This window comes from Amphiura filiformis, chromosome 12 (assembly GCF_039555335.1).
Source record: "Amphiura filiformis chromosome 12, Afil_fr2py, whole genome shotgun sequence".
Lineage (NCBI taxonomy): Eukaryota > Metazoa > Echinodermata > Ophiuroidea > Amphilepidida > Amphiuridae > Amphiura > Amphiura filiformis.
The window spans coordinates 6,671,242-6,691,363 of NC_092639.1; the positions used below are offsets into that span (position 1 = coordinate 6,671,242).

General features: G+C 35.6%; 1 protein-coding gene and 1 non-coding gene across 2 annotated transcripts in view; one reads left to right on the forward strand and one right to left on the reverse strand.

Annotated features, from left to right (window-relative positions):
* The window catches only part of LOC140165723 (uncharacterized), a 66,842-nt gene that overhangs the window by 36,939 nt on the left and 9,781 nt on the right, over positions 1 to 20,122 (forward strand). The window contains exons 5-6 of the mRNA XM_072189032.1: positions 9,618 to 9,716; positions 19,265 to 19,363. Of these exons, the coding sequence (XP_072045133.1) occupies positions 9,618 to 9,716; positions 19,265 to 19,363 (198 nt within the window). The remainder of the gene's footprint in view (positions 1 to 9,617; positions 9,717 to 19,264; positions 19,364 to 20,122) is intronic.
* Trnav-gac (transfer RNA valine (anticodon GAC)) lies at positions 2,694 to 2,765 on the reverse strand. The gene has a single exon. It is a non-coding gene; the product is annotated as a tRNA-Val (tRNA).

The following is a 20,122-nucleotide window of genomic DNA, read 5'->3' on the forward strand; positions in this document are numbered from 1 at the left end:
GTATTGGATAGCAGTGAAGGTACTGTAAAACAATAAATACATGTTGTACATATTAGAATGATTGGTTTATCCACATATCCTAGCAAGTGTGTACATTTTGCCACAGCAAAAGCCTATCAATTGATCTATTTTTACATGGCATATTTATTGCTCTATTTCAGTTAGCCGGATACTATGTGTGTCACCATTCATGTATGCTGTACTCATGTGTAAGCTAAGTTGTTGCTATTCTTGAACACTGTAAATTACTTGTCTGGTGACTGACACACAAGTGAGTTGAAGGTGAATTATTTACAACATAGGTTTGGAAAGGATTACATCAGTGAAGTTAAACATTCTTAAGCTTTTTTTTTTTTTTTGCTTTTGTTGAGTCAGTAAAATGTTGCCATATATTTTGTACAATGTATTAACGAACCTTTTTGCCACTAATTTCTAAAGTAGCCTAAGATATCAGATTATCCTCAGCTATTGGATCTTGTTTTACTTGCCTAATTGGACATTTTTGGAATCTTTTTCTACAAGAAAATAAGTTGATCCCAATTGTATAAAATAAATAAGAGTATCATGTATAAATGATGGCAAACAAATCATCTCGTCGTCGTCTCTGTGCACAGTCTGAATTCATTTATAAGGGTTTTTTTTAAATTGAAGTCAATTATGAGTCTTGTGAGAAATAAATCTGTTTATAAATACGTCAAATTGGATTTCACAGGTCTCAGTGCACGATCACCTGCCACTGTGATCACTTGTCTACTGCTGTCTAAGTTGAAATTGTGTCTCAGTTTGGTGGTTAAATTTGACACTGTACTTGACAAAGAAAAGGGCATTCATTTCAGGAAAGAGACAGCATATTTATATCTGTGTTTGACCAATGAAGATGAATACTGATTTATATTACAGAATTTATGTTTTCTATGATAGCTGCTTTTTAGGAAAGTAGTATATCTAATTAAAAATATAACAGATGAAGCGGTGGAGCATGAAGTTTTGATTATTTTGTCAGCATTTGTTTTACTGACTCATTGAACATAAATAATGCAAAACCTTTTGGTGGAAAACTTATAATAGGTCCTTCAGAAAATAAAGTTAAAACCAGTAAGAGCTACTGTGCTTGCTTCAAAGCCATTGTCTGATATATTGTGATTTTAAAAACGAATAAATGTAACAAATTAAATTAAAAGCGATGATATCAAAGAAAAGTCTCTGGTAGTAGAAGTGATTACGAATGCAAATTTAAATGTACTAATTTGAAGCAAAGCAAAACTACCAGTGTTCCATATTAAGGGGCCCAAGCTTGATTGGGTATCCAAGGGATCATGTGAGTTTGTGGCTAAAATGCATTAAGGCTCTCACCTAACAGGTAATTATGTACTCGGGTACCCAATTGAATTTTCTGGAGGGAATCCGGGTACCCCAAAATATGAAAAAGAAGTAGTATTCTCCGGTTTCCAACCTTGAATAACAAGTAATTCAGGGCTTATATAACTTCTTCTTTTTTCAAGTTTTGTAAAAAAAATGGGTAACCCGTTACTGGAATTTTGACCCAGGTATGCCAAGGACGGGCAGGAACTCAGGTACCCAGGAATTGGTGAGAGCCTTAAAATGCATAGCTACATAGCAAAGTATTAGCTCATAGCTCATGAATTTTGAGATTTTGAGGCATCCAAGTCATCATTCTTATGCACATGACGGAGAGGAGATTGTGCTTCAATTTGTCAAATGGTTTTCAGATTTTGTCAAAAAGGAGCACAGAAACTATATATTTTATTTTACTCTTTCAAAGCCTACCACAAAGACCTCAGCATATATGAAAACAAACAAGTTCTATGAACAATGTTTTAACTTCTGACTATTTTAAGCAACATTTTGATATCTTTCCATAGAGCCCTGTATTAAGGAAAACACCTTTTTTGGAATTGATTTTGCTTAATAATCTGACTCCGAAACTCTCCGTTTTTATTTCATATTTGTTACATATAGCAGCACATGTGAAAATACAAAAAATTAAGGAAATCTATTTACTAATTAATTCTATTACACTTGAGGCCCACTTAATTAAACTTTCATCATCCCATGTTGATAAAAAACAAACTTATTCTCTCCTCCTACGAAAAATGACACTATCGGCACGTACAACTCTTATAAATCCATAGCTCCGAACTACAACATTCTGTGAACCATTCCCTGACCCATCTTTACGTAATAAAATCGGAAGAAGCGTTAATGAAAAAAAGTAGACGCATTTTGAAATAACCTGAGGGGATGTTCTACTATGCTGCACCAGTTTGGACTGTGACTGTGAATTTATTGAACTATGTTATATACCTTATCAGTATGCAGGGGACAGAGGAATTGGTTATAGCCCTAGAAAATGGAGTGCACAAGTTATTTTTAACTACCAGGTTTGATATGAGTTGAATGTATGCTACTTTGAATATGAGGGTAATCAAATAGTTACATTATAATAACAAGGGAAGAGGCCTACGCATCATACACTGGAACATGGAAACATTCAAACATTACAAACTAGCGCACGAGATCAAATTAATGATGCTTAATCGTATTCTTAATATATCAATATACATGGGAAAGAAGAATTACGCATCGCACACTAGCCCAATTAAACATGAATTTACAAATGGAAACATTACATGCATAGGCAGATATACCAGAGTAAAAACTCCGGACATACCTGCCTGTGCGGGGACTCGAACCCCAGACCTCTCGCTTGTCGGGCGAGCGCTCTACCACTGAGCTACACAGACTGTCCCTGATAAACAGGACTCAAGTCTGGTACTTATGGATATGAGCAGCCATGCGGGTAAACGGTACAAACAACACATTACATACCAGTGTACGAGATCAATTAATGATGCTTACCCGCCTGCCTAATATAATCATGCAAACAAGGGAAGAGGCCGACGCATCATACACTGGAACATGGAAACATTCAAACATTACAAACTAGCGCATTAATCGAGATCAAATTAATGATGCTTAATCGTATTCTTAATATATCAATATACATGGGAAAAGAATTAACTCAATTACGCTTAATCGCACACTAGCACAATTAAACATGATCTACAAATGGAAAGTTTGTACATTTGAATGTTTCATGTTCCAGTGTATGATGCGGGCCTCTTCCCTTGTTTGCATGATTAATTAGACCTCTAAGCATCATTAATGATCTCTTACCACTGGTACACAACTGTCCCTTGATACTGCTTACTCCAAGCTGGCTGCTCATATATAAGTACCAGACTTGAGTCCTGTTTATCAGGACAGTCTGTGTAGCTCAGTGGTAAGAGCGCCAATTAATGATGCTTAGAGGTCTAATTCGAATCATGCAAACAAGGCAGGTATGTCCTACGAGTTTTACTCTGGTATATCATGCCATGCATGTACATGTTTCCATTTGTAAATTCATGTTTAATTGTGCTAGTGTGCGATGCGTAATTCTTCTTTCCCATGTATACATTATAATAGTTAAGGTGATAGGTACAAATTGTTTTAACAACCATAGTTTTATCCATTTTAGTAGTAAAGTGCTATAATATTTTTCACCCTGATGTGGCAGTGACGTCAACACGCTGAGGCACGCTTTTTCGCATGTGCATCTATGCGGTGTCATCTATTTCGCATGTGCATATATGTGTGTGCCAGCACTTTGAGCGTCCGCTAGCTACTTGAAGCTGTGCCTATTGAAATGGGCACTGGCGTCACTGCCACAACGGTGTGAAAAATGGTATAGGTTCTTTGGTGAATTAAGAAAGATATTTTCTTTAACATTTGAACAATTTATCATTTATTCATTTTTACATTAAACTATTGCATCAAAATTGAATGAATAGTATTGTGCCCTTTCCTTAAAGGACCTTTCATTGTATGAGTGTATACATGCACTTCACAACATATTTGAAGAAGTCCTACTTCACAACATATTTGAAGTATTTCTATATAGTAGCATCACTTCAAGCATAGAAGATGTAATAATACATCGTCAGTTGCTTCAATATAAACTTTCATGCCCATCTGTAATGAAAATTCAAAACATTTATTAAAAGGTCATGTGATCTATTTATATCTGTCCTATATTGTGCTTATCATTCATTACTGTGTTCCAATTAGCAAATTAAAGTAGATTATAATTACCAACAAGATTACACTAATTCTTATTGGCAAGATCCTTGTTACAACATAAATGGATATATTTATTGAAGGGAATTACTGTTGAAATTCTTAAGACATTTCATATGATATGGCATACATATGTTTAATGAAGCTACATGTGGTACCCATATGTAGGTAGGTCATGCTTAACTTGCCAACATCACATCATAGACCCTCACATTCAGGTTTGAGAAAAGGGAAAATTACCAAAATTATAGACCCCTACTTTTGGAGCTTTTGGGGAGCATCTGAGACCAACACATTTGTTTCATGCCTAATAATGATATTTAGTTATCTGTAACTTTGGGGCGGATCCAGGAATTTTCAATAGAGGGGGTGCCGAGCCACCGCCGCTGTAGCAAAGTCAGGCGCTGCTCTGCAAAATACACAAAGCCAGGTGCCGCTCTGCAAAAAACAGAGGGGGCGCCCCCCCCTAAATCCGCCCCTGGTTTTAAAATTACATACACACTGGTTTTAAAATGCCAATATACATAAGTATAAAGTATTTGATGAAATTTATGACCAATTCTCACATCTATATTATGCTGCTATTTCTATTATTCCATATACTTTGTACATTTATGGGAAAAGCAAAGTTATACATTTCTGTCCTCACTAAGTAAAACTCACAATATTTATTTTGTTGATTACAAGAAACCACTGCATTTCAATATAATTTCAGGAGCAGAAAAACTAAACACAGCCTGTCTGCCAAGTAAAAGGGCAGTATGTGTATTGAAATTTCTTTACACATACTGCATGTGTACATAGCAGGGTGGGCTTACCACAGGATTCATTACTTCTGAGTATGCCAAAGCAGTATGATTGTGAGAGTATTATTGCAAATGACTTGCTCCATATGGTAGTATTCAATTAGATTAATTTAGCCACACTATATTGGAGTGAGTCTATATGGCACCAATATATCCATCTATATGTGATACAGGAAGTGACCCAGCTAGCTACTCTATTGGAAAGATGAAAAGGAAACATAATTATATCATATGGGTTGCAAGAGAAAGATAATGAATTATGCATTATTAATATTATTAATATGTAGAAATATCTTTTAATGCATTATTTATACAGCCTATGTAGAAATATCTTTTAACAAGTGTTTTGAGGTAATCTTGACAACTAAGTAAATCATGCAACCAGGACAGAAGGAATAAAATATGATTTGAGAAAGTGGGTTACACGATAGAGTTAAATTTTATATTCATGTATGTAAACAGATATTGCAAATAAATGCTTTCAATTGAAATGAGCAAATAGTATATGTAAAGAAACAGATGTTTTGAACATTATTGACTGAAATGGGTCAAAAGAGTGAATGAAAATGGTTTGTCTAGGAAACATTACATGAAATATATTATATTTCAGGTATATTTGATTAAAATGTCATATCAGTAAAAAAAACTGAATTTCGACACAATTTGCAATTTATAAACATGTTTATTTACACATTAATTAATACATAAAAATATATTCTCTTTAAAAATTCAAAAAGAAATAATAATAATGAAACAACGTTGGTTTGAAAGAGTGGCAAATTAATAAGAAAAATATTGAAATTACATGAATTTTTAAAACTGAAGATACAAGGAAATATATAGAAGGTCAGTTAAAAAGATGTGGGAAAACACAAATTCTTGGCAAAATTAAAAATTATTTTACAAGTAGGCAAGGACGAAAAGAGGATAGGAACATTGTGTGTGGTAGCAGTCTTATGTTTAAATGTGTAATAAAGCACAGCTGAAGAATAGGCCTATAGATTGTGTTTTACACAGCTTGCCTGTATGTTGCCCATGCAGCTAATAAAGGGCTTCATTACTTCATGAGCCAACATGACAAATCCTATTAGAGACTACATTCATTTTAATTTACTGTGTCCATGATACAATATTTGATATGGGCTGGTTCATTTCAATCATGTCCATATTATTGTCAGTGTCAAACAGGGATGATATAGTCCATTCTTCTTCAAATTGGCATGCATGTTTATGAAAAGAATCATGTGATATCCTTTTTTACCTCCGTTTTCGTTATTAATAATCATGTGATTTATGGATCTCAAGGCTATACCTCATCTACAGCCAAAGCATGCCAATTAGAGGAATTGTCTATACAATTTTCTTTCTCACCTTGGAGTTTGTTTCAAATAAAACCATGTGATTCAGGCTTGATAATTGTTTTTCTAACATATTTAGGCATAATGTTGTGATTGCGGGAGTGTTCCTTTAATAAAAGCATCCCTGGTTCAACCTAAAGTCACCCTAATGTTATGAGAATAAATTAGTTGGAAACACATGTCTGTACCCATCAACTCCTGTTAATATATTCACTTGACATAAAACTGGATTAGGTGTCGGTGTCATCTTTTCCCAGACCATTCACAAATTAAACCATAACTTAATAATGTTAAACCAAAATATTCTATGAAATGTAATATTTTGCAGGTACTAAATTTTCACAAATCTTTGAGAACATTAAAAAGACACTATCTGGTTCATAGTTTTTCATAAAACTAGCCCATGATTTGCTGCTAATCTTGAAAATACTCAGTTCCAAAATATGGTTGGGCTTAGTTTACAAGTGTACTTGTAGTTGAAAGGAAATTCACAGTTCATGTCTGATAAAGTAACTTAATTTAAAGATTTTCACCTCGGTGATAAAATTGCAAAATGTTACTATCCAAGAAATATGGTTTTGTTTGTCAAACGCTCTTGAACATTTACAACATCTGTATGCTCTGTGAATTAAGATAGCAAGAATATGCATGATATAAACTCTCTGCTATGGACCCAAGGGGAAGAAAGTAAACATAGATTCCTGTGATTGTTTCCCAAGTGTATTCATGTTGTCACTATGTCAGCATTTAATGTTGACTTCCCACTACATCATCCCATTATGTTGCTGGTATAGCTGTATAATTTATCTGCATTTTGCTACTATATGACTTAATCTATGTTGTCACTATCTTCTATGTAAGGTTGATAGCACATACTACTTCAACTGCTATCTAATGATAGAGGCCCACTATCCACTGCTGATAGCTAACGACATGTTTGTTCATATGTTATCTACTGCTGATAGCATATTCTTCCATATAGTTTAGTACATCATCAACCATCTACTGCTGATAGCACACTATTTTTTCTGCCATATACTTCTGAATGCACACATACTTCATTTGCTTTCTACTGCTGATAGCACATTGTTTCATCAACTATCTACAGCTGATAGCACACTGATTCATTAACTATCTACTGCTGATATCTACTGTTGATAGTATACATACTGTTTCATCAACAAGGCTATCTACTGCTGATAGCACACTATTTCATCAATGATCTTCAGCTGATAGCACATTGTTGTATCAACTTTCTACAGCTGATAACACACTGTTTCATTAGCTATAGCTATCTACTGCTGCAGAGGAGGCTTAAGGGCTGGGGTATGAACGTTTGGACAGTATTTATTTTGGGACATTAGAGCACATCAGACATATCGAATTGCATTCTGAATACGAAGAATGTCATTCTGATATCAAATAATTTTGATTTTTGAAATTAGCAATTTAATACACATTTTATGGCAAATCATTAAAATTGATATTTTTGATATTTAACAGTACTTGAAGTAAAATTTATAAATCTGATGATTTATACTTAAAGTGTATGTAGGTGGGATGAAAAGCCGACGATCAACTGAAAATTTTGACCTTTCGTATTGAAGATATGGATTTTTTTTCCCAAAACACAAAAAAAAAAATTAGGTCTTTTTGGGAAAAAATCCATATCTTCAATATGAAAGGTCAAAATTTTCAATTGACCGTCCGGCTTTTCCTCCCTGCTACATACACTTTAAGAATATATCATTAGATTTATATAATTTACTTCGAGGACTGTTATATATCAAAAATTTGAAAAATATCAAATTTTTATAATTTGTCATAAAATTTGTATTATATTGTGATTTTCAAAAATGAAAATTATTTGATATCAGAAAGACATGCTTCAGTATTCAGAATGCAATTCGATAGGTCTGAGGTGCTCTCATGTCCCACAAAAAATACTGTCGAAATGCAATAAACGCTCATTTTAGATCCCTTAAAGGCATTCCTACAATGCACTATGATTGGGAAATTTGATCAATATAACCTAATTTTAAAGGCAAAGTCCCCATTGCCACACACACAAAATGGTAATTTAAAACTGCAGCCAACGAGCTAATAGTTGAGACTTATGACTGATATTTGATTTTCTTACAGGAAACATTCATATTGTCCCACTGCATTAATTTTATTCATAAGTCTTGATGTTTTGAATGTTAAATAATAGGATGAAAACACCAGATATTTGCACACAATCCCAATGCAAGGTATGATCAACTGTACCACATGTGTACAAAAGCCAGACATACAAGGCCAGAAACCCCATTGGGTTGTGGGAATGTCTTTAAACATCCTCTGCTACTGCTGATAGCACACTATTTCATCAATGATCTACAGCTGATAGCACACTATTGTATCAACTTTCTACAGCTGATAACACACTGTTTCATTAGCTATCTACTGATGGTAGCACACTATTTCATCAATGATCTACAGCTGATAGCACACTGTTGTATCAACTTTCTACAGCTGATAGCACACTGTTTCATCAGCTATCTACTGATGATAGCACACTATTTCAGCAATTATCTACTGCCGAAAGCACACTGTTGTATCAACTTTTTACAGCTGATAGCACACTGTTTCATTAGTTATCTACTACTGATAGCACACTATTTCATCAATGATCTACAGCTGATAGCACACTATTGTATCAACTTTCTACAGCTGATAACACTGTTTCATTAGCTATCTACTGCTGATATCACACTATTTCATCAATGATCTACAGCTGATAGCACACTGTTGTATCAACTTTCTACAGCTGATAGCATACTGTTTCATCAGCTATCTACTGATGATAGCACACTATTTCAGCAATTATATACTGCCGAAAGCACACTGTTGTATCAACTTTCTACAGCTGATAGCACACTGTTTCATTAGTTATCTACTACTGATAGCACACTATTTCATCAATGATCTACAGCTGATAGCGCACTGTTGTATCAACTGTCTACTGCTGATAGCACACTGTTTCATTAGCTATCTACTGATGATAGCACACTATTTCAGCAATTATCTACTGCTGGTAGCACATTATTTCATCAAGCATCTATTGCTGATATCACACTTTGTCATCAACTATCTACTGCTGATAAAATAAGCTGATAACACACTATTTTATCAGCTATGTACAAGTCAAATGATAACACACAACTTCTACTAATAAAATATGTTATTAATGCTTTTAAAAACTATTCAACTAATTGGCAATCTTGTTGTTGGAATATTTGAATTTTATTTAATTTCTTTTTCTTCATTTCAGGATGGAGGAACACCACTATTTGTAGCTTGCCAATGTAATCATTTAGATGTAGTCAAAGAACTGGTAGCCAGAGGTGCTAGTGTACACCATTGTATGGAGGTAAGACATCATCTATTTTTTACTGCCAATTATCTTATATTTTGTATTTTTTAAGACCATCAATTAGATATCTGAAGTTTTTTACTCATCAATTTTTGTGTTTCCCTAAGTGTGAATGTTTGTTTGTAGCTTTTTGGTAGCAACAACTGGCTCTTTTGCTATATATATAATCATGTTTATACATAACATATATTATTACTGTTTGTCACCTCTAGTGTGGTAGTAATGTCATTACGAGTTTTAGGTTATGTAGCCTTGAAACGCATGCTCTGTTCTCATAATCACAGCATATACGCTCGCATGTCACTGTGGCACAATCGTATTAATGCAATGCTTGCTCACATAGAGAAACATATTTGGATGTCACTCAATCTGTAGGTGACAAGAAGCATAGATGGATAATTGAAACTGTTTGTCTTTTTACTTTTGAAGTTATGTTGGCATGGTTTGCTGCATGTGATATTGAAAGCCTCAAGGCATCACAATAGAAAAGCATACTCATGTAATCAGTAACATATTTGGTTTAATAATCTGTGATGTGGTATATCAAAAAGAGACACTTTTGGGCAGGTTATCAATTTTGAGTGTTCTACATATCTTAAATATAGAGATATATTGCTCCACAATGCCGTTTTCCCCAATGAAATCGGACATTCTTAAGCGAAGATATTGTGTTTGTATGTTATGGTGTTATAAAATTGGAAATAGAGATATCGGCCTTTAAAAATATTATTGACAATGTTGAGAGTAGGAATGACCTTGAAAAATGTCTAAAAAATACAAGATGCCAGTTATATTCCAGTCTGAAACTATCAGACAATATTTTAAACATTATTAACATCACAAATTTGCTACAAACCCAAATTGTGAAAAAATCATCCCCCGGGCAGATTTTTTGCTATTTCTTCATTTACGATCCTGCCCAAAAGTGTCTCCTTTCGATATACCACATCACATATGCTTCTAAAACGTGAACTCCAAAATTATAAGTACCTTGAGTTTTTGTATACATATGAAACGGGTACTTGTTACCTTTCTTATTGATGTTTTTCTTTAATCTTAATATATTATTGACAAATATAAAATGTGAACCAAAATGTTTAACTGAGTACCAGCGTGTCTAGTAGCTATAAATAGCATCTTTTGTAGATCTTGACATTTTGGAAGAACTGGAATAATACTTTGTGGTTACTTTATTTTGTTGATTACTAATAACCAGTTTTTTCACTGGGACTTAGTTTTGTGATTCATGAAATTTAATGTTACTTCTGAACTTGTCAAAACATGATTTCTTTTAAATTTGTAGGCATTTAAATTGGTGAATCTATGTCTCCTTGCAAATTCACAAAATTAAAAACCTCATAAAATAAAGTAGCTTTACAGTATCTCAAAATCATATAGCATCTAGGTTTGGCAAAGCCAATAATTATATTTTCAATTGATTAGCCCACTCTCTCATCTCTCAGAGAACTGCATTGAAAGACTCAAGTCATCACAATTTTAGTTTTATTCTGACAATTTTCACATGTTCCATTTTTATCAACTGTTAAATTTAAATGTGTTGAAAAGAGTAAAAAATAAGCAATATTAAATTGGTTCAGTAGTTGTTGATGGGGTAAATATTTGAATTTTTGGGCCCTTACAGCTTAATCAAGTTAATGGATACAGACTACAAACTAGAAGGCTATATATTTGTACACAAATACGGCTATACCCGCATGTACCCAAACTTACAGTCCTTATTTGCTGAGGACTTAAAATAAAGAAATTGTAAAAAGTCGCCCAATTGGGCAGAAAATGTGTAAAAAGTGAAAGTCCAAGTCACAGGCTTTAATTGAATGTAGGTTGCACTGTCGTAGCACTTAAAATAAAGAAATTGTAAAAAGTCCCCTCACAGGGGAGTCGCCTCTTATTCTCCATAGGGTGCTGTTGTCAGTCTCTCTTACTCACAGTGAGGCTATGCAATATGATTCAGGGGAAACTATTCCAGAGGGAGTATGTAAATTAAATGGAACAGCCATTCAGAGGGAGTATGTAAATTATACGGAACAGCCTTTTGGGGGCCATTTCAGAGGGAGTATGTAAATTAAATGGAACAGCCAATGGGTATGTAATTTAACTGGAACAGCCTTAACGCTTCACGCTGGTATTTCCAATTATGATAATACGATCTGTCTGTTTAGTCCTACGTGTGTGGGGTGGATGGGCGTGTGGGTGTTAGTAACAATATAATTTACTTCTCAGGTGCTATCTGTGTACATATTCTGAGCCCGGAAGCTGCTTTCTTTGATGAGAAACGGCCGGCCCTTTGTTTTAACATTTGGGGCCCTGGGGCCCAATATATATGACTTATGGGGCTCATGTACATATGTTAAAGTATGATTCTCAAGTGCTATCAGTAGACTCAAGCTGGGCATTGTAGCTGCTTTATATACTGAGTAACGGCCGGCCCTATGTTTTAGCGTTTGGGGCCCTGGGGCCCATATTATGTGACATATGGGGATTATATATACATATGACAATATAATACTAAAGACCTATCTGTGTACTAAATCTGAACCCTGTAGCTGCTTTATTTACTGAGTAATGGCTGGCCCTATGTTTTAGCATTTGGGGCCCTGGGGCCCATATTATGTGGTATATGGGGCTCATATGTACATATAACAATGAAATTCTCAGGTGCAATCTGTGTACAAACTCTGAGCCCTAAAGCTGCTTTAACTGATGAGAAACGGCCGGCCCTTTGTTTTAACATGTGGGGCCCTGGGGCCCATATTTTTTTACTTATGAGGCTCATGTACATATGTTGAAGTATAATTCTCAAGTGCTATCAGTAAACTCAAGCTGGGCATTGTAGCTGCTTTATTTACTGAGAAAAGGCCGGCCCTATGTTTTAGCGTTTGGGGCCTTGGGGCCCATATTATGTGACATATGGGGTTATACATACATTTGACAATACAATACTAAAGACCTACCTGTGTACCAAATCTGAACCCTGTAGCTACTTTATTTGCTGAGAAACGGCCGGCCCTTAGTTTTAACATTTTGGCCCCTGGGGCCCCTAGCCTTGTAAATCTGGGGCCAAAACGGGCAAAAGGCACATCTACAACTTAGGGCCCATACATATGCCATGTATGAGCCCTAGTGATCTTGTACTTTTAGAGCTAGGCTTGTCAATCTGTTGCACCATATTGTAACATTTGGGCCCCTGGGGCCCATAATATATAACATATGGGGCTCTTGTATATTTGTAAATATAGAGTGCCCCTAGGGCTATCAGTGTACCAACTGAGGGCCCCGAGGCTGCTTCATTTGATGAGAAATGGCGTGCTTTGTATTTTTCACATTTGGGCCCCTGGGGCCGTGACCTTGACCTCTGGGGCCAAGATGGGCAAAAGGCACTTCTACTGGGTAGGGCCCATAAGTGTACCACATATGGGCCCCAGGGCCTTTGTAGTTTTAGCGCTAGCCTTGACAGAATGATGTGTTTGATGGAGAAGGAGGAGGAGAAGAAGAAGGAGAAGAAACCAAACTAGATGGCACAGTTGTGTTTGACGAAACACGAATATCTATGCCTGTGTTTCCCACCCTAACCCCCTTAACCCACCATGACACTCTTAATCCATCATGACTCCCCATTCTAAAAGGGCTATCAGTATACCAACGAAAAAAATTAAAATAAATAAATAACTTAAAAATCAAATAATACCCCTTTAATTGCATTTGCTGCGTAAACGCTTGAGGGCGCTCCTCCTTAAATAATGCAACAAACATGTTCCATACAAAAAATAAATAAAAAATAAAAAAATGAAAAAATCTGAATACCCCTTTAATCCCAAAACGGAGTGTCCTTTAAGGGCTGTTCCATTTAATTTACATACTCCCTTGGGGATAGCTTTATAACAATACCTATATACATGAGAATTAATTGGACACATGCTAATCAGCTTTTGTCATACCCTGATTTAATTATCCTTGGCAATAGCACAAGGCTAACATCCTATATATACCTTTTAGTAGAGATGGTGACATTCCTAGATACATTTAGACATTTGGGGCCCTGGGGCCCATATAATGTAACATATGGGGGTCATATATACATATGACAATGTAATACTAAAGACATATCTGTGTACCAAATCTGAAACCCGTAGCTGCTTTATTTGCTGAGAAACAGCAAGCCCTTTGTTTTAACATTTGGGCCCATGGGCCCCTAGCCTTGTACATCTGGGACCAAAATGGGCAAAAGGCACATCTACAACTTAGGGCTCATACATATGCCACATATGAGCCCTAGTGATCTTGCACTTTTAGAGCTAGGCTTGTAAATCTGTTGCACCATATTTTAACATTTGGGCCCCCGGGGCCCATAATATATAACATATGGGGCCCTTGTATATTTGTAAATATAGAGTACCCCTAGGGCTATCAGTGTACCAACTCAGGGCCATGAGGCTGTTTTATTTGATGAGAAATGGGACGATTGGTATTTTTACATTTGGGCCCCTGGGGCCTGTGACCTTTGACCTATGGGGCCAAAATGGGCAAAAGGCACATCTATGGGGTAGGGCCATTAAGTGTGCCAAATATGAGCCATGGGGCCCTTGTAGTTTTGGAGATAGTCCTGTTAATATGAAGCGTGAGAAGAAGGAGAAGGAGAAGGAAAAGGAGAAGACTAAAGAGCATAAGGAGAATATCTATGCCCTGTTCCACAGGCATAGATAAGGATAACAATATACCCGTCCATGCTTCGCATGCGGGTATAAGTATTAACATTGCTTAAAGTACAAATACAGCAGCACATTGAAAACCTAGCTGGCAAAATATTGATTGCATGTAAGACGATTCACAGATATGTGTATGGCACTCTGTGTATCCCACGTAACCCACATAGCCTTTATAAAATACATAAACCCATAGTCAATGTCATGATCACCTCCATGTACTCCATGTACTAGCCTATATTTCATAACAACATAGCTGCCAGTTTATTATAACAACTTATGTGAGAGTTGTCTGCTTAAAGTCACTACAGATTTGTTGACTTAAAATATAGAAATCTACAAAAACTGTGTCCCTGTCAAGGTAGAATTTAGAGTGGAGAGATCTTAATGTCTACTGAAAATAACCTTAAAACCTTAATATGTGTGAAAAATAGTGTTATAAGTTTGCTGCTGCTTTGCTATTTTAACAGATTCATTTTAAGGGGGTACTACACCCCTGTGGTAAATTTGTGACTATTTTTTGCATTTTTCTCAAAAAATAATAACACACTGGTAACAAAAGTTATGTATATTATTGGGGCAAGAAATCTGATTACTACACTGAAATTTCAGTGATTCAAGACAAGCGGTGCAGTATATATGATAGGAAATGGGGTACATCCTATTTGTACCTTATTTCTTATCATAAATAACGAACTGCTTGTCTTGGGTCACTGAAATTACAGTGTAGTAATTGGATTCTTTGCCCCTATAAAACTTTTGTTACCATAGTGTTATTAGTTTTTGAGAAAAATGCAAAAATAGACACACATTTATCGAGGGGTGTAGTACCCCCTTAAACCAAATATATCTTAAATAATAAATGTAGTTCATTCAAATGATCATGCTGGAATTAGGGGCCTTGGTTCTTGTATATAAAGCATCCAGATATTTGCTTCAGTTGCACACAAACATGCCTAGTATTGCTCCTTGGATATTGTGGTGGCATTTATTTCTCTATGAAATTTGCACTTGCCATCATTAGTTCTGTTTATAAAACGCGGATGTTTGTATAGAAGATTACAAGTTGCTGTTATCTTGGTCAATGTAACAGAAAACCATCTCTACTGCTGACTGACATTCACAAGAGTCTGTCTACTTCAGCATTTTATATGTAGTGTATTCACATTTCATTGTAGGATTACAAATTTTGGTATACCTTCAATTGCTGCTATTTGTCAAATACCACATACAATTCAAACTGCATTTAACACTATATCTCTGACCTAAATCCTATCATTATCTCTACCCTAAACTCAACTTGAAAAGTACCAAATATAGCGCCAACACAGACATTTACCAGGGGCAAAATAATTTTCTAATGGATACCTTTAAGATCATGTCGAAATGCTTTTAAAATATGTGTAGAGTCCCTCCCCTCCCTCTAGGATTTTGGTTACAGGATGCGCCCCTGATATCTCAAACATTATTGAGATAAGGATGCATGTAAGTTATTCTGGTATACCTGCTATACATACTGTGCATAAGGCAGCTATTTCAGACTGTACAGTGACCAGAGTATTAATAGACAGATGCAAGGAAATCTCAAGTGTGTCAAATAGATCTAACCATAGGAGATCAATCCCAGCATGCAGCATGATTACTAGTAGACAGACTTTCTGATTTTGCACAAGCGGTGGATTAATTAAATAGGTTGTTATAGTAAGTTTATTGTGTTTTGATGTAAATTCTCTGTCTAGGATGTATTTTCTGTTTTGCAGAATACTATAAGAGTATCCTATTCAATATAGTACTACATTCAGTTTTTTGCCACAATAATATTTTTTTGTAAATGGCTTTTACATACCTTTTTCAACAAAACTGGTAAGCATTGGCATAATGGGCAAAATTTCAAGGGGGCAAAATTCTGAAATTGTCCCGCTAACCTACTACAAAAATTATTTTGGCATGAAAAATGCCACAAAGTGCACAAAAATGTAGTTTTAGTGCCACCCCCCCCTGGTCAGTACACCATTTGCCACTGCCATCAAGTGCCTGCTGCTGTTGTACTTTTAATAGATGACATAATGCATTGTGGGATTAATATCATTCCTTGTTGCAAGACCTGGTCAAGCTGATGTCAAGTAGTTTCATGTCTGGGAAGGTTGAAAACGGAATCTTTAAATTTGTAGACAAGTCCTGTTGCTATACAGTAACCTCAGATAATGTTCTCACCATCTTTGCAGACCTGATTCACATGAGTGTGTTTTTTCCTGTTGATTACAATTGTGTTAATCTTATTACGAAATGAGTATTGTGTTTTCTTCTTAATGTCATCGGCTTGCTACAATTGTGTCATCATCTGCTTGAGCAGACTAGATTCAAGCTCAACCGTTATGTTCAAAATTCGGCATAACTACAGAATAGCCACCTCACCTCCCAACACAGCGTTAGGGTTAGGGTTAGGTTAGGGTTAGGGTTAGGCACCCTGAGCGGGGTATTCTGTAGTTACTCCCAAAATTCAACCCGATCTCATTGCCATTTCCATACTGGATTATGTTCAGAAACTGACAACATCCCATACCCGCCAATACCATCCAGCCAAATTCGGAGTCATTGGACCAAAACAAATGCTTACAAATTCAGTTTTTAGCCACGCAGCATTCTAGTAGGGTGGCCACAATGCTAGCTATTGTGTGTACCCCTGCCTACATACACAAATGTATGGTGGAAATGTAACAGATTCTGTAGCAGTTGGAAAACTTTTGGGCATTTTGAATTCCATATAATTTGTCTCCTAGTAACTTCTGTGCAAACCCGTCTACCTAATTAGATAGAAAATATTCTGCTCGTAATGAAGGTGAATATAGCATTTTGTATGCGGTCACGCATAAAAAAAGTTACGCACAAAATAATTTTTTGTCATCAAATAAAACTATTTTCCCAAAGATGTACAATTATGCTATATTCAGTTTTACAATCTAGACCCTCAGAGCAAAATCCTGTGCAAAAATCAGACAATTTGGTTGTGTAGTTTAGGAAATGCAGGCCTCTCATAATTGGCACATAATAGCGCCCTCAACGGTGAAAATTACATTTACCTCAAAAGTCCTGGCAAAAGAGTTATTTTTGTGATTTCAGCCATTTTAAAAATGTTGTAAAGAAGCAAATATAGCAATTATGACCCTGGATTTTTAATATTTTGCATTTAAATGAACATTAAATACACAAAAACAATACATATCGTGCCTTCTTTGGCTTTATTCCCACAATTATCACTCCGTGAATATGCAAATTTATGACAAAATCAGGATTTTCCTAAAAATGGGGTAAAAATGGTGTATTTTGTGAATCTTTAAAAGGCTGTATCTTCGCAACGGATTGTCCGATTGAGTTGATTCAAAAAGGTTTTAAAATCATTTTGCAGCAGGAACAATCCTGACAGAAAAGCAATTCCAGGGGAGGGTTTGAAATTTTTATGTGACCACCCTAATTCTAGACTGGAACTCATTGCTAACTTCAATACTCAATATTCAAAATATCAATGGTTTCAAAATGCACTTGTAGACGTAGATTTAAGAGTGATAGATTAAGATTGTAAGGTAAGGTATAAAAGTAAACCTTAAAAATGTATATTGTTATTTCTCATCATGATATTGCTGTGGCAATTTAGTTGAGTAAGATTTATAGGAATACAAATAGAATGATGAAAATTCCAGCATCGGGTCAGTTTGTACATAGATTGCCATGTTTTTTGATGATCTGTGGTTTGTAGCATGATTGTGTCATAATTGCCTACAAAAATTTTCTGTGTGTCCGCTTTTTGTTGTTGTATAGGCCTACACGTGTACTCATTGAACCAAATCTGCGGTGTGTGTATATATGACTAGACCCAATCACACGATACGAAGTGTTGACAGTGTGAATGCTCTCATCATTCATTTATTGTAAGCATGTTGTAATCAGGAAATTGTGAAACAATGATGAAAAAAATACTTGTGTGGGCTGGGTCTAGAAGTTATCATGGTTATTATAGCTGAAGCTTTGAATTTGTTCATCCTCTTGGGCAAACCACCTGCATCATCAGCATGTAAAAGGAAGAATCATCAAATTTGAATTGATTTGTAATCGGTTTGAATCATAGATTCAAGTAATTAGTACAAATATGCTACAATATGCATTTGTTATTTGTATGTGACATGTATTCCTCCTCAACATATAAATTTGAGAGGGATCCAAAGTTGAATATCTATTTTTCTGTTTAATGAAGTACAGGGCTGTGTCCCAGGGGACTGTCTATGATGAAGGATGGATCTCTCCGTTCAGTAAATATAATCATGTAATGAAGTCAGATTGGCCTGATTAGCTTCTGAGGCCTCTAGAAATATGCATATTTCATGAAAATAGGTGCACATTAAAATCATATTGAGTTATTGATCTTATCTTCTCGTGGTAATGCAGAATTTTGAGTCATATCTTGGCATTTGTATGCTGCAGGCTCTCAGCCCCATATATAGTAAGCTCATTATATTTGATGTGTTATGACTGGGTGATATATATTAGTAAAGCAAATTTGCTATGAATATGTATCAAGTGTCTCACTACATAGGACTCGAAGTTGTGTCTCTCCTGTCCTGTGATGGACAGGGGTTTTATACATGATATCTGGCAAGAGATAATGACAATTTGAAACATACAAGTAGCCAATTATATATCTTTGAAATGTGTCACAGCCATGAAAATATCATGGTACTGCATATTATGAGTTCTTAACAAATCACAGAAATATACCAAGAATATAGCATGTCTCATAGTACCTGTTTATTTGTTTATTTGTTAATACAGGATGGTGCTACTCCATTGTTTATTGCAAGTCAGAATGGTCATTGGAATGTGCTCAAGTATCTCATCTCTCAGAAGGCAGATGTCAACCAAACAAGACAGGTAATCAAAGTTCCTATGGACAAATTCACAGCCATTTTGTGAAGTTAAAAAAGCACGGTGATTTATATTTTGTGCCAGGCACTGGCATCAACCCACAAGCCTTAACACACTTTACAGGAATTCACTGACCACTATCAGGGCCCAGGACACACCATTATAAACCATTACATGTAAGTAACAATTAGTCGAGAAGCACACTCCATATACACATACCACAGCAAAACATTGTAGCAAGTTGACAAGAAAGACTGATGCCCACATCCCCCGAATCCTTGGGACCAGGGATCAATTTTTGCAGAACTTATTACTCATCCAATCATATAAAAGATGAAGGTAGCTTTCACTCTTTATAACTTTACCATGATAAATTTCTGATGTAAATTCAAAGCGTCCATGACCGTAGTAGGGTCCAAAATATTTGGGGAGCCTGGCAAGAAATTGGAGCAGCCATGTTTTGGGTCCAAATTGACATGATGTTATAAAGAAATACATAAGATATTGCTAATATTGGGGAGGCCATTGCTGCCCCGCTTGCTACGCCCCTGACAGCATCCATGTGATATGTATAAGCTGTATGTAAAGCGAGTGTAGTAATTGCAAATTTGTAGACCGCTGGGTAAATTTCAAGATATTGAAATGGCCTGTAGTGTTTCAAGATATTGAAATGGCCTGTAGAGTTTAATAATTGTTAATTACTAGTCATAAGCAATTGGTTCTTGACCAATGAAGTGCTCTGTTCTTTCCAAAGCATCATAGAAT